Genomic DNA, 22,575 nt, shown 5'->3' with positions numbered 1-22,575 from the left:
TTATTCTACAGTTGTGTCTGGAACAGAACTTAACACAGACGGTATGATTTGGCAATCTTTATATCCACAATACATCATAACCATGCACAAAAATCGAGTGGTGTGTTTATTTACAAAAGTGAATTGCACTTAACACATGAACCAGGAATAAAAGTAAATGAAAGGAACCTCTCTTCTGGGTTGCATAAAGGCCCACTACTATTTATAGCCTACAAAGCCTGATAGTCAACACTACCATGCATTATCTGATCAGTGTAAAATAGGAATTGCTGTTATTTATTGAAACAGTGCAGTCCTGGAGATACTCATTCCATGGAAATATTCCATAAATCACCAACTTCATTTAGGAGTCTGCAAGTAAAGAGAATCTACCCTTCAGTCCCCACTTACTGTGCTTTACTTGAAGGACAGTTAGTCTTAACCTCCAATTGTCTGATTTTCCTTAGCTGAAATTCAAGCCCCTACCTTCAACACTGTTCTAGTTTTTTATGGAGGAAAAAAATCTTCCCTAGATGACTGAGCCACTTCACTGGGATCTTCTTTTCTTCTACGGAGTCCAGAACCTCTAAGCAAGTTCTTCCTTCTGCTTGGAAGGGAATGAGCACCAAGCCTCAGCAAGACTCAACCAGAAACAGATCTCACCCCCACCTTGTGGAGCAGTACAGCACACAGGGATCAAAGCACCAGGAGCAAAAATACCTCCTGTACAATTTTCCAACAGCTCGTGTTAAGTAACTGGTTCAAATACCATAGCACGCCCAGCCAAGAGCTCTGTGTTCACACAAGAGGTCAGCAGGGAGTCACAGAACAGCACCCAAATGGGGGCATCTCTGGCCCCACAGAGGTGGCCTCCACAGCACACACAGAAATCTTTTTAACTAAGTAGCAAGCAGTAACTCAACAACTGTATTTTTACTTTTATACAAATATGGAGCTTTAAAACTTTCCTAGGAACCAAACCTCCTTGTTCTGTGCAGGCTCCAGTGAAGATCCGAGACTAACTTCCCTGCCTGGAAGCACTGACTTTGCAGGAAAAGAGGCTGGATTGATCTGATCTACCCAAGGAATTTATTTTACCAATTCACTGTTTGTGTGCTCAGGACCAAGTCACTTTTATGTATGCATTTTGGCCTTCACCCTCCCCATCAGTAAGAGGAGAGGCAGCACGACAGACTCCTGCCTAATTCTGCATTAAAGGAGCTGTTCTAGACAGCAGCAGGAGCCTCTGATGGTTGTGTTATGACACAGGTGGCAGTACTCAGGGCTTTGTAGTGTCTTCAATAGTTAAAGGAAAGTCAGCCTCAACATCCAAGTAAAGCAAGCAAAGCACACATTCCTTCTTCTCACAGGCAGCTTTCCTGTTATCAGAATTTTACAAAAGCCAAACTTAGCCCTCAAACCCCTTGGGGCAGATGGAAGAGAGCTGTAACCTTTTTTTTTTTCCTGACAGTAATACTGAGAGACACACAGCCAGCAAGGCTGTGGGATGAAGCAGTCGAGGTTACATGTAGTCTGTAATTTCCACATCAGGAAAGCATGCTTAAGGAGTCTGGGCTACTGCAGAGCTTCTCTGAATGTCAGACAGCTCTTCCAGCACTTCCAGCTTCCTCAGGATTCCTCCAAGTCTTCCCCTCAGTAATTCCAGCACAGGAGTGGGCTGGGTTGTGGATGCAGTTTCTAAGAAGCACACAATGCTTCATCAGGACACCAGGAACCCCAGATCACAAGCCTTGTCCCCAGTCTGTGCACAGGAAGATGGCCTAATCTGGCAGAACTGATCCAATGTCCTTTTTCTATTATCACAAACAGCCCTCTGCTTAGTCTGGGCAGGAGCACCTCAGACCCACAGAAGGGCTGTGGCTCTGCCTGGAGAGCAGCACAGCAGCCTGGAGAAGAGCTTTGTCTCATAGCGAGGGACCACAGCAGATGAAAACACCCAGCCCATTCCCAGTGCTCTCAGGAGCTACATGGGTGCACGTGTGCACACACCAACTCCCCCTGCACGCCCCAGCAAAGGGCAGGAGGCCCCTCCCTGTCACACAACACAATAGAATGGTCCAAGGTCCACCAGTGCTGAGGGGCTTGGACAATGGAGTTGTTCAAGAGCTCTTCAATACCCATAAATTTAACTGCACTTAAGCCCTAGACACTGACCTTCACTGGGACTCTGCAACAAAGTTTAAAGCCTTCCACAAAGTCAAAGACTAAGGAAAATCTTTGAAGAGACAAGCAAGTGACTAAACCATTTCTTGGCTTCTCACACCAGGCCAGACTGATTCTAGAAACTTCATGTTAAGAGCAGGACTTGCAGAGTAAGCATGTTAATACATCACGCTGAACTAATAAGTCTTCTTAACAGTACAATTTCTCCTCATGCTGTCCAGCTGATTTCTTTATATAAAGTTTGTTCAAAAATTAAGGAGCCCAGCTCCACTAGTGTCCACTTGTTCTCAAATGAAATATTTTCAGTATTTCAGAATTTTCCATTCTCTCAATGCCAGCTGTCTGAACACTGACTGCACTTCATGTTCTGGTCTTGGACCACCAAAAAGGAGATATCCCAGTTCCTACTTTCTCTCAACAGAATGCTAGTGAAGCAAATACCAAGTGTGGAAAGTGCTTCCTGAACTGGAACTCCCTTAGGACAGAGCCCTGTGATGCCTACCAAGGAATTCATACCCTCATTCAATGGGATCAGGCTGCAAGCATGCACCCTTGAACCTTGAATGGAACCTCTAAACAAAGCTGAAGAGTGAAAGTGCCAGCACCACGCGCATCCTGTGCTGTAAGCTGGAGCCCTCTCAGTGAATACAGTACAAAATTAAAGGCATTGGTCTGGAAATCTTATAAAAGAAAAGCCATCAGAGTTAACTGCCCTTAATTTTATTACGTAACCAGACAGAACAGTTGAGACTGGAATGTCAGATTTCCTCTTCAAGCACAATTCACAGTTTCATATTTGCTTTGTATCAGTAAAGAAAAACCAACTCACTAATATGCAGCTGGGATTCATCCAGTGAGGTACAGGCTCAGAATACAGAGCAAAAACTCACTGCAAATGGCGCCACAAGCCTTCAGGGAGCAGCAGGTGCTTTCCAGCTCTTCCTTTAGATCATTTCACCCAGTATTTGCCATCAGAACATTCAGCAGATACCGGAGGGGATACAAGTGTGCAAGAGCTAGTGAGTGATGAAAAGCCATCAGAAATTTGCACGAGCAAGCAAGAGACTGACTACACAAAGTTGTGGTAACATTCTTCCCATTCAGCACAGCGAAGAATTATAGTAGTTAGCCCTGCTGATGACAAATCTGTTACATCAGTGAAATACAATCATATAAGAATTACAGTCTGCAGTTCAGTAAAATGGTAAGAAGAAAACAACAGATTAGTAGTTATTATGTGAAATCCTAATATTATGCATTTTAGTAGAGGTCAATAGTGAAAGATCATGAAGAGAAAGTTCCAGATACTATGGATCTGCAGAAGTTTTACAAAATGTATAAAGTATTGTGTTTCTCTACAACAACCAAAACCCTTACAAGTGCAGGTATATATGTGACATGAAAATATTGCCTCACTCACTCAGACAGGGGCAGGAGAGATCTAGAGAAAAAGCAGCATGCAAAAAAAAAACCCTGGAACTAGCGCAGATCCTGCTTTCAGACACTGACCTACAGTACAAAAAGAAGCCTACTTGTACAGGCTGCAAAAGGTTTCTGAAATCAATATGCTGGCACTTACTGTACAATAATGTTAACTGATTAACATAAGCCATGAATAAATATTACGCCACTTCATAAAGCCTGCACAGGCATTCATGGTGGCAGAGAAAGCAATGCAGACATATTTCATTGTTCCCAAATAAACAAGAATAGAGAAAGATTTCCCAAGCAGGAAACAGTAAACTACACAGCAAGACTAACTGTATTAGGGGTAATTACAGAATAAGTAATGTTATTTTCAACAGCTTTCTTATGTGTGTGCAGCCACTAAAATCCTCACTGTGAGACTTCATCAGGACAGAAAACAGAGCATTTGGCAGGATAGCTAGTTTAATTTCTCCCCCATGTTTACAGAAACACAAGAAAAAGAGATATCTGACTATGGGAGGAAAAAACCTTGTCACCTAAATATAGTTATTTCTTCAACTGGTAGAGTCAAGTCCCATTGTTCCCCTCCCAGAAAATAACAACAACAACAAAACCAAACTGAAAAAATCCTAGCAAAACCAAAACAAGCCTATTTGATAAGAGTGTTTCATGGGATAATATCCAGCAGCAGATTTTCCAACACAAACATGTCTATCAGATCAGTGACTACATTTCAAGCCCAGAAGTCACCACATGGAAGGGGTTTCAGAGGCAGGAGGATGTTAGCCCTACAATTAAAGCTCTAATATGACAGGGGAGATTTGGGAATGGAATAAAGGAGGGAGGAGGGAGTCACTGAATCACAGGAGATAGGAAGTGCACACAAGTTTCTAAATGAAGCACAGACAAAGTGGAGGGCACAAGAGTCATCTAGAGAAGGTCACAGGTTCTGACAGCACTGGAGTTTGTTGGATTTCTGTCCGTCAGTGGTTGGCGGGACGCTGATATCCACGACGTTGTTGCCAGGGGACTCATCGTGCGCAGACCGGTCGGCGATTTGCTTCTGCGACACGATGCGGTAGATTTCTGCAAGGACAGCACACGGTAAGAACATGCCAGAACCCAAGAAGGAGAAGATTTTAACCTGAGGGCTCTGAAAGGGAATCTAGGCTAATCAGATGTGGTGTGTAACCAGTTCTGGAATGAATACACCAGCTCTGTCTGGAAAAGTTATTAAGACAAGAGTCCTCATTGCCTTCCACAATAGCACTTCCTATCCTGTTCTTTTTCAATGACTCCATGAAAATGGGGATTATTAAAGGAGTTTTAAATGGGAAAGGAGTAAGAATGCTCATTTCTAAAACAGGGAATCATTGTCTTTGTGATTAAAAAAAAAGTGAGCAGCATACTCTAGAAACGCCCATCACCAGGGTGCTGGAAACCTCCGCAGCAGCAACAGGTTACCCGATGCCCACCTCCACTCCCAGCAACCTGCTGCCACCAAGAAACAGCAATGCTCCTCTCTGCAACACATCAGTTTTCCTACCTATGACAGTAAAAGCTGCATGGGTCCATAAAGCCCCAGACTTCTCCAAATGAATTTATTTGACTCAAACTAACTTAATGCTTGAAAGCATAGAGATCCACAAAGCTGTAATCACTGAAGACAGACTGCCAACTTAAAAGCTTTCACAAACCAACTGTTTCAACTGCCTACTTAGCAGAAGTCTTGTAAGTGGAAAGGTTTATAAGTTAAATTATTTCATTGACTATAAGCCCTTGTTCCAACTTCCCTCCATTGTGAAACAGGAAAAGGGCAAGTACTTCCCTGCAAGTCTGTGGTAAATATTATGGTCACATTCATACAGCCACAACCCCAAAACAGCAACACCCAAAGCCTTTAGTAAGGATTAAAAATCACAGAGGACTGTGCAGGGTTTTTTTATGGGGAGTTTTGGTTCGTTTTCTTTGGTGGTTTTTGGGGGCTTTTTTGGGTTTTTTTAAGAATCTGCACAACATATATTTATGTTGTTTAAACTTAAAACCTTTAACTCAAGGCCAATCTTGTTGCCACTGGCTACCTACAGATCTTTGCTAAAGGGAGGAGGAGGGTTGTTCAGAGGCTGTCACACCTTTTTCTTTCCTGCTCAGTACTGTATTTGAATTTCAGCTGTTTAGAGTGGTTGCCAAGCCCCCTTTGCTTTGGGGTAGCAACTCTTTGGGGTGTTTTGTGGGGTTTTTTTTCTTCCAGTTGTTAGTGATTCCTCAAACAAGTGGCCAGTAATGAAACTCCTGTCCTGCTGTTCCCATTCTCTTCCCTCCACCGAGTCCCCTGTGGTGGTTCCCAACTCACTACTCTACACAGCACATTCTCCTAGGTTCCTTCTCTCCTAGAAGGATGATTCTCCCCCAGGTGTAATTACTTTAGGAATAGCCTTTTCAGGACTTCTCAGTCTTATTATCCATGTGCCTATGCTACCTGACCAGACAATCTCAACACTTTTGGGAGCCCAGCGTGCTGTGAGAGAGAGGGGTTTGAGTTCAGTTTGCCTGGGCCTGACCTCAGCTTGAGGTGTTACAGCACTGTGGCTCTCCTAGAGTGGCCTGAGGCCAGCATCTCTAACCAGGGTCAGTCTCAGGACAACACTGCAAGGGAAGGCAGGATGGATGGTGACCATTGAACTACACTCAGAACACTAAAATAAAAAATACTCTCTCCAAGTGCCAGGGAAATTGCTTCAAATCCAGCCAAATGTCCCAGATCAGCCACAAATCTGCTACACAGTGCGAGATCAGCCCAGCTCCAGCTCTGGGCAGTCAGCTCTGCCTCACACTCCAGATGCTTCACTAGTGGCTCTTTAATAACACAATCTGCTGGGCACCAAATACAGCCCATTCCTCATCTGTCAGGCTTTTACCTATAGAGGCAGCTTGGCTACCCTTTATTTCCTGTCCACCTCTTCTTGGGCACCTTGGAGTCAGAGTTGGGGTTGCTCAGTCTGGAGAAGAAAAGGCTCTGGGAAGATCTTAATGCAGACTACCAACAACTACAGTCCACAAAGAGAGCTGGAGAGGGACTTTGGACAAGGGCCTGGAGGTACAGAACAAGGGGGAATGGCTTCCCACTGCCAGAAGGCAGGGTTAGATGGGATAGTGGGAAGAAATTCTTGGCTGTGAGGGTGGTGAGGCCCTGGCACAGGTTGCCCAGAGCAGCTCTGGCTGCCCCTGGATCCCTGGAAGTGCCCCTGGATCCCTGGAAGGCCAGGCTGGACAGGGCTTGGAGCAGGCTGGGATAATGGGAGGTTATGGCTCACTGCCCATGGCTCACTGTCAACTTGATATCCTCCAGAATCCCCAAGTCCATCTCTGAAGAAGATGCTGTTGGTGCAGTGCAGTCACCACCTTTGCTATCAGCTGAGAATAAGAGTTCAGTAGTCTGAAAATGGTACCAGCCTGCATTGGTGCAAGAGAAGATACTGCAACATTTAACTTCCAGCATGGCTGGGGCTTCACTGCTGAGATTTTGTGCAGGCACAGAAGTACAGTTACTAGTCCCTTTACAACAGTGCTATTGCAATAGCTTGAACTTATGGAACATCAGGAGACAGAAACCTCCAGGAGACAGAAACCCTCACGTGGGACAGAAAGGTGTGTATGGGGTGGGAGGCATAACACAAAGGTGAGATTAGAAAGTTTGCAAAGCAACGATTGTTCCCACCACTCATTTCCAAAACATTCCAGAAAACTACAGAGTATGCCCATGAAGAGGATCCACCACCTCAGCTGCTCCTCTGAATCCATAACAAACCATACCTGTAAGGATGTTCTTGAAGGCTTCTTCTACATTTGTAGAGTCCAGAGCAGATGTTTCAATAAAAGATAAGTTATTTTTTTCTGTAATAAACAAGAAGTGGTTCAGTTAAAAAATTTAATGACACTTTATTTCACATTTACTTTGAGGTTTTTTAACTTTTATTTTAGGCCAAACCAGCCAGGGCACAGTAATTTTTTTTTCTTTTCCTTGTTGCACAAGGAACACCTTGGTGCTGCAGTTCAGCAACATTTCCTTTGCCCAAAGTGCAAGAACATTTTCCCTACTGCAGCCCTTGCTCAGTCAAACAGCACAAAACACCATTCTCTTCTGGCTACAGATCACACCCAGAGGTACCTTGAGCAAGAGCCCCAGCAAAAGCACATCAGCTGCTACAGAGACACAATTCTCCTCTGCAATCCCAAGAGCAAAAGACCTATACATTCCTAATCAGACCCCACTTCCAAATAACAATGACCCCCTGAAACAGTCTATTTTTCTTCTTTCCTCTTACAATGCAATTTTTTAAAATTATTATTTAAAAAAGAAAGTGATTAACACTCAAATATCATACCTAGAATGGTTCTGTATCACCTGTCCAGGAACAGGCAAATTTCAGTAATGGAGCTTAAATAGCAACAATCAGAGAATCACTAGCAATTTAAAACAGCCTTAGGAGGAAGTCCAGGGTTAAAAAGTAAGAAGCTGAACCAAGTGACCGAAGTAATAGACTGTCTGGGGCACCCACCAATTTGTTTTGCTTCTTTTACATAAATGTCACTTCTCCTCCATCTGAAAATTTAAAGTGGCTTTATTACCCTCAGGGTACTTGCTTACCAGCAAACTTCAGAAAGTGTGTATAAGCAAGCCTTGGTAATATTTCTAGAGGTATTTTAGAAGTTGTACATTTACATTCCACCTCCAAGCTTGACAGCCACACAAAAGCTGAATGTCCCCAGGCCTTTCAGGACAAAAGAATATCTGACCAGTGCTCTGCCAGGTAAGGAAGAGAGAAGGAATGCAGTGGCAGCATCTTACATAACTCACTTGACTTCTCCCAACAAATGATAATTCTCAAACCTGATGATCGCTGCATTTAAGTGAGACTAGATGACAACATTACAGGCATCAGTGCTCTAGAGCAGCAACCACCCCATCTAAGAGAAGGTTCAGCATTCATTTGTAGCTGTCCACATTGATATCTACTCAGCAGAAGCAGGTCTCTAGGAAGGGGGGATGGACATTTTACATTGTGATTTTTTTTATTTTTATTGTGATATTCTCTCTTCTAAATACTGCTTCCTGTTTCTAGCCTTGTTAGAAGAAGTGTTTATTCTTCAGCTATCAGGCAGTTCAAGGACAGTGTTTCAAAAACATGTACTACCACTAGATTTAAAAAACAACAGAAAACTGCAAACTAAAAATGGCAAAGAGAATTCTCCAAAAAAACCAAACCAACCACACGTGCTAGTTAATAAGTCAAGATATTTCAATATAAAAAAACCAAAAAACAACAAAACACCTTAAATGCCTTTTTTAGGGTCCAAACTAAAAAAGGGAGTTGAGGTGGGAGTTGAGCCCTGGACAAAGGGTGTGAGCCCTGGACAAAGGATGTGAGCCCTGGACAAAGGGTGTGAGCCCAGCAGCCCCACCCATCCATACCTGCGAAGGCCCGGGCCTCGTCGGTGGGCACGGCCCGCAGGTGGCGCAGGTCGCTCTTGTTGCCCACCAGCATGATCACGATGTTGTTGTCGGCGTGGTCCCGCAGCTCCTTCAGCCAGCGCTCCACATTCTCGTAGGTGAGGTGTTTGGCAATGTCATAGACGAGCAGAGCCCCGACAGCACCGCGGTAATATCTGAAAGCAGGAGGCACAGCCCTTCAACAAGAGCTCTGTCCCAGCCACACCAGCACACGGGCCACCCCGCTCTTCCATAATGCGCTCCCAGGCAGAAAAAGTTGTGCTGATGCAGATACTGTTGTTGGAGTGGTTTTGAAGCCTGAGACCAAGTTCCAAATGCAGGGCTTTTTTCTAATAGCATTTCTAAAAGAATCCAGTGTGTGTACCAAAATGCTGGAGAGCCTCCAGAAACCAGGACTGAAAATGTCCTGTCTGCTCCAGCTGTGTATAGGAAAACTCAGCATTGCAGAATCGGTGCAGCTGGGAGGTTTTTGTGAAGTTACAACCTAACTTTCTCGAGGAAAACAGCCCTTAATAAAATGTCAGTATTTGTTCCTGATCCTTCAACTATCTCCTGTCCCTCCTACAAATTAAAGAGGGGACTCTGGACCATATTGTCACTATCCACCAACCTCTAATCCAGGAACAGGGTTTGCCTCCTCAGCGCAGGTTTGGGCCCATTTCAACACAAGCCAAGGGCTCAGCTCAGCACAAGCCAATCTGTATCAGCAATCCTGTAACATCCATTATCTCTCTTCCACACAATCCTACCATTTCTCCTCAGTTCTGCCAGCACCTGTCTGACATGTTGTTGAACTGAGTCAGGGCACCAAGTCAGCAGAAATCATTCTCTTTTCCCTGATGTTTGGCATTCTGCTGGCCGAGCAGGCTGAACTGGCTGAGTGATGTGTCAAGCAGCAGTTAGTGCCAGCACAAAGGAGAGGCAGGATCACAGGACGGCAGCTGCACTAACTCCCAGCAGTAAAACCTGTTGTTGTTGACCCAGACTAGACTAGAAGTTTTTACAGCAAGAGCAAGGGTCACAAAAAAATTTCTGAAAGTCACACTAACAATTCCAGAAAATATGCAATTTGAAATTGTCACTTACATCTGCTTTTGCATCCCTTTCCCTATAGACTGCTCCCTTTGGGCTTCAGGGTCGCCTGGTTTTCTCCCATCTTGACAAAATTCCTTTTACCTTGAGTTTAATGGCTCAATCTGTTCGTGACTCAGAAACATGTTTTTACCTTTAAAAACTGATACACATCTGTAACATAACAAAAAATCAACTCACTGATCAAAAAATGCTCTGGACAACCAGGCCTGACCAAAGGATTTTCTTTTTGTCCTCTGCAGGGTACTTTTGCCACCATAGAAATAGGTACAGCTCAAACCACTCTGCGGATTACCAAGGTGCCACAGGTGAAAAAGCTTCTCACCTCCAGGGACTGTGCCTAATGTTGCACAGCCAGCACTATCATTGTTGCCTTCCTACTTCCTGGCTATTCAGTATCTGCACTCATGTACCTAATTTTCAGGGCTGTGACTAATTCAAAGTCATTGAGATTTCAAAGGACTTTGTGGCTGCAAGTTTTCCTAAAAATACCCTCAATCTCAAGACTGAGGAGGCAATTGAGACAGAAGCCATGAGTGTTACAGTAAGCCACCATACCTAGACCAAAACTTGATACCAACAGTGCCCAGCTTCCATCTGAAATGACACTCACTCCACATAATGAATGCAGCACATTCAGCACAGACAAAAAACTAAATCCCAAAACTCAAACAGAATTTCCCACAGTTTTAATTTAAGCTGTCATTTGTTTCTGTAACCGTAACATGAGAACCTAAAAAGTACTTTCATTATAGTAATCAAGGGAACACAAAAGTATTTGCTACATTATGACTTGGATCCACACTTAAGTCTGTCACAATGACGTTGTCATGTGTGCCAAATATGTTTCACTCTCTACCCATACATTTATCTGCAGCATCCCTCCTGGAATTCTGTTGAGCAAAGACAGGGTACTCACGCTGAGGTAATGGCACGGTATCGCTCCTGGCCTGCGGTATCCCAGATCTGGGCTTTTATCGTCTTCCCATCCACCTGGATGCTCCTGGTGGCAAATTCCACCCCAATGGTGCTCTTACTTTCCAGATTGAACTCATTGCGTGTGAAACGTGACAGAAGATTACTTTTCCCAACTCCAGAGTCTCCAATCAACACAACTGAAAGCAGAGACATTATTTTCACAATTAATTTCTCATACCAGCACCAACTCCAGGCTGCAGTGTGGCCTGGCAGGCAGCATCCACCAGAAATGCAGTCAGATAACACAGGAGAGACAACACAGACAACATCACAGTCTTTACTATGCACACCTTGCTTCTCCAACCCTAGAAGAGCCCCAAACTGTTTTGTGGTGAGTAGCTGCCCGGTCCTCAGAGGTGAAAATGAGAAATTGCTACAGTGACTCTCAAAGTCAAACAGTGCTTTGGAAGCCCCAACCACTGCAGCAGGCAGAGGTAAGACATGCCCCTCACACACTCAACCTTTGGCACAGGAAGGCTGCAACCCACATTTTAAGAAACACTACAGGCAAGAACATGGCAACAGGCCACTTGTCTGCCCAACAAAAGCCTTTGTACAGTGTAAGTGTACTCTATTTTTATTAAAAAAATAAAAAACATGGTAAGTAAACAATCATTTGCAGTCCCTGTTGGAGTCATATAGGGTGTTGTAATTCAATAATTTAATTAATAAATATGTTCACCACAAAAACTGGAAAACAGGAGATATTTGGTACTACAAAAAAGATACAAAGCAAAGCAGAACTTCATCCATCAAAACAAGTTGTAGTAGACTGCATGAGAAGTAAGAGATGAGCTAGAAACCTCTGCCTCCACACATGGTGTTGCCATGATAACAGAAAAATGTAAGTGCAGAGAGATCTTCAGCACACAAAACCCAGCTTTCCTGAAAGGAATTGTGAAAACAAAGGCACATCTTGAGGCAGGAGGTTCCCTCTACTTTTTTGCTTATAGATGAGAGCAAGAAACAACAGAGAGAAACACAGCTGAAACAGCTGAGCCAAGCTCCCTTCCTCTCACAAACACTCTTATCACATACCCTTTGGAATTCAAGTGTCCTGGCTCAAGCGAAAAAGGAAGAAAGGCAGCCAGCCTCTGTGAGCTTCTTTAACCTTGGGAATATTTCCTACTCCAGTTCTAAGTACAGATTTGCTGATCTTCCTCATTTATTTGGTCTGCTTTTCCTACAGAAAAGCAGACACGGACAAAAAACAGTCCCAATTTCCCCCCAGCAACTACAGAAGAACCTTCTCATTGCACACTTCCAGAATGAGCTCACCAGTGTTTTCCCAGGGCCAAGGATCATACTTGTCTTTTAGTGGTGCTACAGGTTTTCTCTGCTCAGGCCATTGTTTGAGGAGGGAGCTCTGGCAGTGCCCTGCTCCAGCTCGCTGCCATCCCAGCCCTGGAGCACATTCCCAGGCTGGTGCTGGACCCGGCCCTCTGCTGCGACAGCTCCCGAGCTGCACAGGGCCATTGTTGAAACGCTGGAGAGCCCCTGTGCAGCTCATCTGCCTGAGAGCACAGACAGACAATTGTGCCAGCACAGCTGAACAGGCAAAACACAACACAGGCAGGAATGGGCAGCCAGCACATCGTGGCAAGGCACCACAACTCCCCACCCGGGAGAACTTAAACCAGCTCCTCACAGTGCTCTGCCTTCCCTGGCAAACAGCCTAAACCACTTTTTAGGGTATGAGAACAGATAGATAAAAAAAGATTTTATTCCAAGTTCTAACTCTAGGATTTTGTCAGCTTTATTTTCCGGACAAACAGTTTTTCATCACTAATTCCATGGGACCTTCCAAGAACAGGCGGAGGTCACCCATCTTGCACAGGGACCTGGGGCTGGAGTAGGCTCTATCCTACAGCAAAGCCCTGGCCAGAACCAAAAGTAAGAATATCCACCACACAAGCTAGACCAGATTGGAAGACCCCTGAGGCTTCCAACTGTTTCTGAAGGGAGCTATCTTCCCATGATTTTGCAGCTGGAGAAAGCACAGCCTTTCCACATTCTAGCCATCTCTCAGGCTCCGGCATTTTAAAAGTATCAATTTGGGGCATAAACCATGCAAATGGCTCTCAGGTCATTAACTCCATCTGTCACTGGAAGAAAATTCCAGGGGTCCTGTGCTCCTTTGGCTGGTTATTCACAGGCTCCCCACACTCCAGCAGAGCTTCTAGGAGAGCATTTTTCAGAAGTCAAAGGAAGGCAACCAGATCCCAATTCAATAAAGAGCATTCCTAGAGTTTCCATGTGCTTCTTATTAATACCCAATCTTGAGCACTAAAAGGGCATTTTCACTTTCAGGAGAAAGATGCCAAGACTAGGGGCCCCACATGCAGAGAGAAGCTACAAATTTATTTTCTACAGGAGCTGAGCAAGAAGATACCTTCAGCATTCTGGACTAAGTGATTAGATCTTGGGAAAGTTTCTAAATTTGGTAACAGACCACCACACAGTGTTGCCTGTTCAAATTCAGAAGTCATGACAGAGAAGGAAAGAGTTCCAAATGACAGCTTAAGAGTCTGAATACTCTCTAAACATATCTCACCAGAGCCAAGGAACTCGCTCTCAAAATGCCCCTAAGGGCCACACTGGTGATGAAAAGATCCTGGAAGTGACATGAACCAATAACCAGCACCAGCCACCTTCAGATGGCCCTAAGCACTCAAACAAGCCTTGCATAGTGCCCTGTTTATATCGTGAATCCTGCTCCTTCAGTATTTCCTGATTTTCTCTCTCCTCCAGCACTCCCTGCCACTGTGTGGGTTATGCATCACCACCACATTATCCATCCATCAACTCAGTCACCACCCTCACTCTGCTTCCTGTGTCTACAACATCCAGAACTACAGCACAATCCCACCCCAAACACCTGCCCTGTATATTGAGATCCTTGTACAAAACCAGCCAAAGTCAGGACGAAAATTCCAGTGCCATACATCACTGGTAAGAAAGGGGAAATAAATAGATCAAGTTTATGACAGAATTCTAAAAACACTCATTTATTAATCTGGGAAAAAGAATATATACTTTTGAGTATGTAAGAAGATTAAGACTCCCTCTAGCAGAGACCATCTAATGAGAGTTGTGATAAATCTGAAGTACATAAGGTTGCCAGATATTGGTGACTAATAGGATACACATTTGTTTTTAAAAACCACAGCCTTAGCTACACAGAGACTAATCAGAGCAGTCTAAATTCCCACAAAAGTAAAAGAAACCTCTTTTGCCCTATGGCTGATTTTTCCTGCCTTTTTCATGAGCCAGCACACATCTGCACAACCTCAGATTTAATTTTTAAAATAAACACTGATAATAGCTAATCTTGGGAGCAAAATTAATGTGCAGATCACATTTAATAGGTGCAAGGCTTCGAACGTTTTTAACGGCCCTTCAAATGTCATGAATTCAATTCCAAATCAACGCACTCAAAACACATCCTGAAAAGTCCCTGCTTTTTCACCATTCCTGCTACAAAACTAACTGGGAATAGAGGCCAGAACTGCTGGCTTCACTTGGGTCACATCACTGAGCACAGCCACAAGCTCTTCGCAGCCTCACCACCCCACGCAGTCCTGCACACACAGCTTGGCTCCTTCCCCCAAAGAATGGTTTAGGCACTTTGGTAAAGAGTAATATTTTGTTGTAATCAATAAAATAAGCAGTTCTGTTGGGATGCACACAGAAAAAAGGGAAATTGGGAACAAAGAAACACTAGGTCAGCAGAGCAGATCTGACTATAATCACTCACAATCCCAGACTGCTCCCAAACCTTAAGTTAGTCATTGCCTGCTACATGCTGTCCTTTGGAAATAGGTGGCAGGGGAAACAGTCAAGCCTTAAATTTAATAAAAATAAACCTTCCCAGACTTAAGATCCTCCTACATCATTATTTCTACCTCTAACTACTACACAGGCTGACAGAACATAGTTCAAAAGTCATCTGTGTACCTAAGAAGGGGCTAAACCACAAACCAAAGTCCTGGACATCATTATAGCAACTGTCCTTGAGGTTTAATTCTACTATTGAAGGAGGCAAAAAGAAAAGTAGGAGAGTTGGTCCCACAGCAGACCCCTCATCCCACCTGGTCCCATTTACATTATTTTTTGTCTAGTCCCAAAAAGCCTCAGAAGAAGGAAAAGATAAATAATCAAACCCACAAAGAAACCCTTCTCTATCTACTTTTTTCTTTTTTTTTTTTTTTTTAGAAATCCACACAACAACCCCTCCCAAAAGATGCACAGAAAAGGACAATTCTCTCACCCATTTTTATTAAGTGCTACAAAGTTTGCCAGCATCACGACAGCACAGATCCTGACCAAATGGCTTTAGGTTCAGTCTCATTCCAAATAACATTAAAAACACATTTCAAAGCAAGTATTTTTAAGATGAATGCATTCTCCCTAGCTAATTGAATATTCAGAGAAAGAAAAAAATAAGTACAATTTTTAGGCTTTCAAATTCCTGGCTATTAAACCACCTGGGAAACAGACTTCAGAAGGAAACTACTTTAGACTCAGACAGTTTAGTATATTTTTACAGGCTGGTTGTCTGTTTTATAGGCAGAGAAGAAATAAGGGCTTTTTTCCCCATTGTCTTCAAGATTCAACCCACTGTAAAGCAAATAAAGCAAATGGGCAAATACATTTATAAAATATTTCCCACAGATGAGTAACTGTTCTTTTCTTTGCTCCACAAGTTCAGAATCACTGCTGCCCTTGTGAGCATCCAGGTACAAAGTCATCGAATGCCTGGGAAATTGTCACAGCAGCAAGTGACGCCCAGAGCCCTCACAGACCGCCACAGCACTGCTGGCACTGCCCTTCCCAAGAGTGAACTCTTGGGATGGAAATCAGGTTTCAGCCACTCTACCAACAGTAGATCTAGTGCAAAACGGGCTAGGAAACCAAAGACGAGGGTGCTACACCCACCTGCACTGCTCCTCGGGCCTCACAGGCAGAGCTGTGGGCTGCTCCGGGAAATTGGTCAGCTTGACCCTCTGGACAGGCAGGAGGCCGGCCTGGGGAAACACCCACGGGACAGAAACCCCGAAGCCATCCCACGGGATGACATCCTCCGGCTGTCCCCGGAGCCAGCGCAGGAGGAGCAGCACCCAGCCCTCACAAGAGCCCTGGCCAGCCCGACATGCCACAGGAAGGGGCAGGGCAGGCACGGCAAACACCCATCAGCACAGCCAGTTAACACCGCTCCGGTCCCAGGCTCCCAGTACCGGCGCTCGGCGGGGACCTGCGAAGGAGCCTCCACCGAAGCTGACGGTTTTGCAGCTCCGACTCGACACCAGGCGATCTCCAGACAACCACAGGCACGGCCGGGCACAGGCACAGCCCCGGCCCGCGGCCCGGCCGCTCCCCGCCGAGGCTCCGGTCGCCCCCGGGGATCGCAGCCGCCCAGCTGCTGGCGCACAGCCCACGCGGGCCGGGACGGGGCGGAGCGGGCAGGCCCTGACGGCTCTCCCGCCGCTCCCCCGGCTCTGCCATGGCTCCAGACCAGGCCGGGGGCCCACAAGGCCGTCCCGCGCACCAAGGCCGCGGCGGACGCCCCGGGCCCGCGCGGCCCGCTGATCCCGGCCGAGAGCGACGCGGTGCGGCGGCCGTGGCCCTGCTGAGCACGTACCTTTGAACAGATAGTCGTACTCGTCGTCGCGGGTGCCCATGGCGATGGCGGCGCCGACCCTCTGCCTGCCCGGCACCGACCGCGGCCCAGCCGGGGAGGGGCGCTCCCGCACGGCCCAATCAGCGCCCGCCAGAGACCGCAGGAGGCGGGCACTGCGCCAGACCCATCAACGACAGCCAATAAATGACGGGAACTCCGCTGACTGGCGGGGAACGGTGCCCAATCGAAGAGAGGCAGCTGGGGAGGGGCGGTGCTTGGGTGCCCGAGCGGGGACCCTGAGAGACGGGGCGGGGCCGGGTGGAGGGGCGGGGTTTGTGTGAGGGCCGTGGCGGGGCGGGGCTCCGGGGCGCGGAGTGGGGGCAGTCTGCTCGCGGCGGGGGTTGCAGCGGGTGGGGGGCGGCCCTCAGGGTTATGGGGACCCTCCCGTTTTGAGCGGGATCGCTGGGAGAGAGGTTTCGCCCCGTTTGAGAGTGACCCCCGATCGCTGGGACATGGCGTCAGCTCTGGGCGGGGGAGAGAACCGGCCCGGCCCGGGGGTCAGCGCAGCAGCGGAGCCGGGGAACAGGGAGGGGGAGGCCTTCAGCAGCGCCCCAGGACGCGCGGCTGCTGCCCAGAGCCCCCGCCCCAGCCTCCTTGCTTCCCCCTCGGGCTGCTCCGTGCCCCGCTCAGCGCTCCCGGCCCCACCTTCCTGCTCAACACCAGCTGAAAGGCTGTTCTGGCACATACATGCCCTCACAGGGACACAATTGCTCGAGGAAAACATTTCCCCTTCTTTTTCCTGGCGCGGCTCTAGGCAGTTTCCTGAGCGGAGTAGTGACGAAAGGCAGAGGCTGTGGCCACTCGGGCAGTGACGGCGGGACGCCCTTCGCCTCGGCTTTGCGACCTCCAAGTGGGACATCCTTCATCCTTCACCTTCCCGACGGCAGAGCTACAGCAGCTCATCCTGGGAACGCTGTCCAGGCTGCAGGACCAGCCTCACGGAGCCACTCGGGAGCCCAAGGGTATCCTGCTGCCCTGGTGGCCCCCTCCTCGTGACCCCATACAACCTATGCACACTTGTGTCCCATCACTGGACTGACACCTTTGGTTGTTGTTGGACAAACCCTGGCAGGGAAACTGCCGACTCCCTCCCCGCCTCTGTGATGTGCAGGGAAGTGGCTCTGCTCATCACACATTTCTCTCTGTGCTGTGCTCCTCACGACAGGTCTGCCCTACTTCCCTGGAGGAGTGTTTATCCAGCTAAAGGATTAGTGTATCTGCAGTATCACAGAGGGAGCAGCATCAAGACTGAGACAATGGTGAGGAAAAAGCTCTGGCTTTGGACCTATTTTTGTTGGCTTTGGGTGATGCTCAAAGTGGGAGCGATGTCAGGGTGGGGACAGATTCAGACCCTCCAGGCTCTGTGGCTCTGAGCTGCTCTCATCTTCTCCCAGACGTGAACACCTTAGACAGGCAGGACCATGGTATCCAAGGGGTCCCATTTCCAAAAATAAGTGCTAATAAATTAGTGGGGACAGACAAAGAGGCAGCAGCCTCTGACAGCTTGGCTGGGTGACACCCAGGCTATCAGTGATCCAGGCTCTGAGAATGGGTGACAACCAACATGCTGCAAGCACACTACAATCCCACTGCCAAGGTATCTAGGTATCCCTGTTGCATATCAGGCAATTGAAGCAGCACGGAAGGAAAGCCAAAATTTCACAGAACCTGCAGTCTAGGAAAGATGCAGCTCCAGCCTAGCAATGGTTTGGGCCAGTTGTTCCTCTGTGACAGGCAGCAATTGCTGAAGGAGTGGGGAGGGAATCTTTTCTTAGGGGTTTTGATGTTCACATGCAGCATGGAGCATCAGGCTTGTAATCCTTCCGATGCCAAAGGGAGTTGTAACGCCAGGATCTACAGGAAGGTGTTACTACTTTCTCCTGTTGATGCTGTTCCTGTTTTTGCAGGACCCCAGTGAAATGCCTTGGTGGGTGATGTGAGAGTCTGTCCGAATTTTCCCTCATCTGCCTCACGACCGTCATTTGGGGACCACTGAAGAGAAGACCCCCTGTCTAAAATCTCTGGCTCCATAGGAGAAAGTCACATCCCATAAGACCTGAGACCTGAGAGCATTGGTAAGTTATTGTTTTCACAGGTGTATTTACTATATGCTACACTGAGCCCAATGAGAAGAAGAAGGGGGCACTGTGCCCTTTTTGCAACAATAGCCTTGGAAGCTGTCCCACCTCTCGGCCTGGCTGGACTTCTCCTGAGTTCTGGGTGGTCCCCTGCAGAAGACCCCTCTCACTCGTTTGCAACCACCATGACAGACAGACTGAGATGTAAGGAGCCTTTCCCTCAAAGACCAAGACATGAAACCCCCCTGTGAAAAGGCCCCTCTGCTCCTTCCAAGGACCGGGACTGAAACCCCCAACCCGGGGGTGGTGTGTGGGGGGAGGCAAGCTGACCAGAGCGAGATGGATGTTGCAGGTGTGAGCATTGGACCACGAAGACAATGGCTCTCACCTACCGCTGAGAACATAGATTGTGTGCACCCCTTTCCAAATACCATCCTTTCCCCCAAAGATACAATATACTACCTTTGATTCGGTTTCAAGATCTACTCCCCTTCCCCCATCGAAAAAGAGTAGAATTGGAGTCCAGATGAACTGTGCCTCTGAGATCTCCCCAATGTAACAGGCGGATCCTCGACTGGACTGGACCAAAGGACTTCATCTCTACGTTTGGTAGCTATCTCTCTCTCTCTCTCTCTCTCTCTCTCTCTCTCTCTCTCTCCCCCTCTTTTCTCTCTCTTCCTCTATCTTTTTCTCTCCCTTAATCCCTCTATTGTATTTTGCTGTGGTCATTCAATAAAGGTGCATTTGCTTTGATTCTCAGTGCAAATCCCCTGTGCCGTGTTTGTTCTTTCCCACCCTGAGATCAAATCCACGAATCATCACGAAACCCATTCGTAAGGACTGATCGTCACAGGTGATGACTAGAGCACATCCAGGGGTGCTAAGCATCCAATGATCAACACTTAAATAGCATCAGGAGGAGCAAAGCTGGAACATGTTGGATGCAGAATCTCTTAGGAAGGGCTATTATCCCATGCTGAGTTTCTCACTGCTGATAATGCTGCAACCAGTGAGTGGCTATGTGACAGGAGGGAGAGGTGACTCCTTGCTGGTCTGCAGAGGGGGCCTTTACTTCCCTGATTTGCTCTGCACAGTAGAAGTAAAACATCTTATTTTCATTATTACAAGTAACTTTTTTAGTTCTGAACTGAACACTTATGGAAGAAGGCCTAAAAAACCACTAAAGCTATTTTTCATCAGTTTGGATGGAAATCACTTTCTTCTTTTCTTCTTCTAATGCCTGGGAGTTCTTGCCATAAGTTCTAAAGAGCAATACATAATGGTGGTACCATTGTGAGTGCCATTCAGCTCCAAAATCTCCTGGGACAGGGTTTTAACATGGGCTGGAGGAAGTGGAGATGATGATTTGGTGTTAGAAGAGGGATGCTGTCTTGGGGCTGTGTAGGATTAAGCATGAGCCCGTAGTCCCCACGTTCTTCACATCCTGGAGTCCCCCCAGCTCGTGGTATGTTTTGCATTGGAGAATCAGTGTCACGTGACCAGATATCAAAACCAGATATGTGTAACTGATGGGGTAATGCAATTGCAGAACCTTCCACATGTCCTCAAATTGGCCACAGGCCATAAAGCTTCCAGGGCAGTGGCCTGAGGTCCCACCTGGTCAGCAAACTGGTAAGGAAACTCCCCTGTCAGACCATTCAGATGCTGCTCTGGGGTCCCACTGTCAGCAGACTGGCACTGCTGGGATCACAGCCCCTTTGCAGCAGTGGCTCCAGTGACCCCACAGGCCCCGTGGGAGTCCCTGTACACCCCACAGTCCCCCAGTCAGAGCAGCTCCTCTCACCAGCTCGGCCCCAGGTTTCCCTCAGCACAGTCCCAGATTCCAGTTCCTTTGTGGTGCAGGGACACAGAACAGCTCGAGCTGGTGCCCTGGGGGGGACCCTGGACAAAGCCCCCCCAGGCTGTGCCCATCCTGATGCTGATGTTTAGCCTGGCTCCTATTCCTGGCTCCTGCAGAGTCCCAGAGCCCTCACATGGCTCCTTAGGGCCCCAAACCCTTGGTCAGGCAAAGGGTCAGTGTCAGATCCCAGCCCCTTGCTGGGGTCTCTGGCCATTCCCCCCACTCTGAGCACAACCTGCAGATGCTGCAGCTCCCTGAGCTGGGCACTGGAGCATCCCACAACAGACCTCCCTTTGTTTTAGTGGAGCACACCTGCTAATATATTGAAAGGAAAAAAAAACTTTCAAGGCATTTGAGTACTGCCCTTATATACAATATTATCACAAGTAAAAAACATAACAGAATTAAGGCCAACAGGGTGTAGTACAACATAGACTCCTGTGCACAAATGCTTCACAAAATCACAAAGGATTCTCAGAAGTCAGTTATTTATCAACCCATTGATCACAGATTCACAGAATCATTAAGGTTGAAAAAGACCTCTGAGACCACCAAGTCCAACCTATGATCGAGCACCACCTTGTCCACTAGACCAGAGCACTGAGCACCACATCCAGTCTTTTCTTAAACACCTTCAGGAACAGTGACTCCAACACCTCTCTGGACAGCCCATTCCAGCGTCTAATCACCTTTTCTGTGAAGAAATTCTTCCTAATGTCCAACGTAAACTTCTCCTAGTGCAGCTTGAGACTGTCCTCTTGTCCTGTTGCTGGCTGCCAGGTAGAAACTCCCACCTGGTTTTACCCTCTTGTCAGGAAGTCGTGAAGAGCAAGAAGGTCCCCTCTGAACCTCATTTTCTCCAGGCTGAGCCCTCCCAGCCCCCTCATCTGCTCTTTATCAGACACTTGCTCCAGATCCTTCACCAGCTTTGTTGCTCTTCTCTGGACTCAGCACCAAAATGTCCTTTCTGAATTGATTGGCCCAGAACTACACACAAAACTCAAAGTGCTGCCTTACCAGTGCTAAGTTCAGGAGAAGAATCACCTCCCTGGTCCTGCTGGCTACACCTTGGCTGGTACAGGCCAGGTGCTGTTGACCTCCTTGGCCTGAACACTCCTGGGCTTGTGTTCAGCCGCTGTTGACCAGCACCCCCAGGCCCTTCTCTTCTGGGAGCTTTCCAGCCACTCTGCCCCAAACCTGCACCACTGCAGGGGATTATTGTGGCCAAAGTGTAGGACCTGGGAGTTGGTCTTTTTGAGCCTCATGCTGTTGGTCTTGGCCCATCAATCCAGCCTGTGCAGATCCCTCTGCAAAGTCTTCCTACCCTCCAGCAGATCAACACTCCCACCCATCTTGGTGTCATCTGTGAATTTACTCAGGGTGGGCTCAATCCCCTTATTCAGATCATCAGTAAATATACTGAACAGGACTGGGCTCAACACTGATCACTGGTCTCTACTAGTGAAAATAATTGAACAGATCATCTACTGGTTGTTTGATGTGAGAAGAGTGTATCCAATTTTTCTTACCTATAACTTTAACAGCAAAATAGGAACACAGTAAAACAGCACATGACCCCTCCTATGTAGGTACTAATTTGGATTTTCTAGAGAATACCTTATTTAAAATTCCATCTCCAGGCTGTATATCATGTAGCTGTATTTCGGGGGATTGAGCTGATAACACTGAGCATACTTTGTTATTTGAACCCTTTCTGACTATATATAACACACTGGGTCAATCTCCATCCAGTAAGCTGGCCATAGCTGGGATATAAGATCCT

At 47.0% G+C, this 22,575-nt stretch overlaps 1 protein-coding gene and 1 long non-coding RNA gene across 2 annotated transcripts; one reads left to right on the top strand and one right to left on the bottom strand.

Annotated features, from left to right (window-relative positions):
- Positions 1–42: 42 nt before the first annotated feature.
- RAB11B (RAB11B, member RAS oncogene family) lies at positions 43–16,969 on the bottom strand. Its single transcript, XM_054650207.2, has 5 exons — positions 16,815–16,969; positions 11,115–11,310; positions 9,065–9,258; positions 7,405–7,485; positions 43–4,677 (listed from the first exon to the last, which is right to left on the bottom strand). Exons 1-5 carry the CDS (start codon positions 16,852–16,854, stop codon positions 4,532–4,534), a joined length of 657 nt encoding a protein of 218 aa, XP_054506182.1. The 5' UTR covers positions 16,855–16,969; the 3' UTR covers positions 43–4,531.
- Positions 16,970–17,183: 214 nt separating this feature from the next.
- Positions 17,184–19,697, top strand: LOC129131238 (uncharacterized). The gene is made up of 3 exons (XR_008535619.2): positions 17,184–17,815; positions 18,019–18,112; positions 18,761–19,697. It is a non-coding gene; the product is annotated as an uncharacterized LOC129131238 (long non-coding RNA).
- Positions 19,698–22,575: the final 2,878 nt, after the last annotated feature.

This window comes from Agelaius phoeniceus, chromosome 29 (genome assembly GCF_051311805.1).
Source record: "Agelaius phoeniceus isolate bAgePho1 chromosome 29, bAgePho1.hap1, whole genome shotgun sequence".
Classification (NCBI taxonomy): domain Eukaryota; kingdom Metazoa; phylum Chordata; class Aves; order Passeriformes; family Icteridae; genus Agelaius; species Agelaius phoeniceus.
The sequence above is the reverse complement of the archived record's forward strand: the minus strand, read 5'-3'. Positions and strand labels throughout refer to the sequence as shown.

What these genes read in the sequence shown, in the direction of transcription:
- RAB11B (XM_054650207.2), bottom strand. Translation starts at nt 16,854, where the DNA reads ATGGGCACCCGCGACGACGAGTACGACTATCTGTTCAAAG. An exon ending in TACCGTGCCATTACCTCAGC is followed by an intron (nt 9,259 to 11,114) that starts GTGAGTACCCTG and finishes TCCTGCTTTCAG; the next exon opens with ATATTACCGCGGTGCTGTCG. An exon ending in CGAGGCCCGGGCCTTCGCAG is followed by an intron (nt 7,486 to 9,064) that starts GTATGGATGGGT and finishes TGTTTATTACAG; the next exon opens with AAAAAAATAACTTATCTTTT.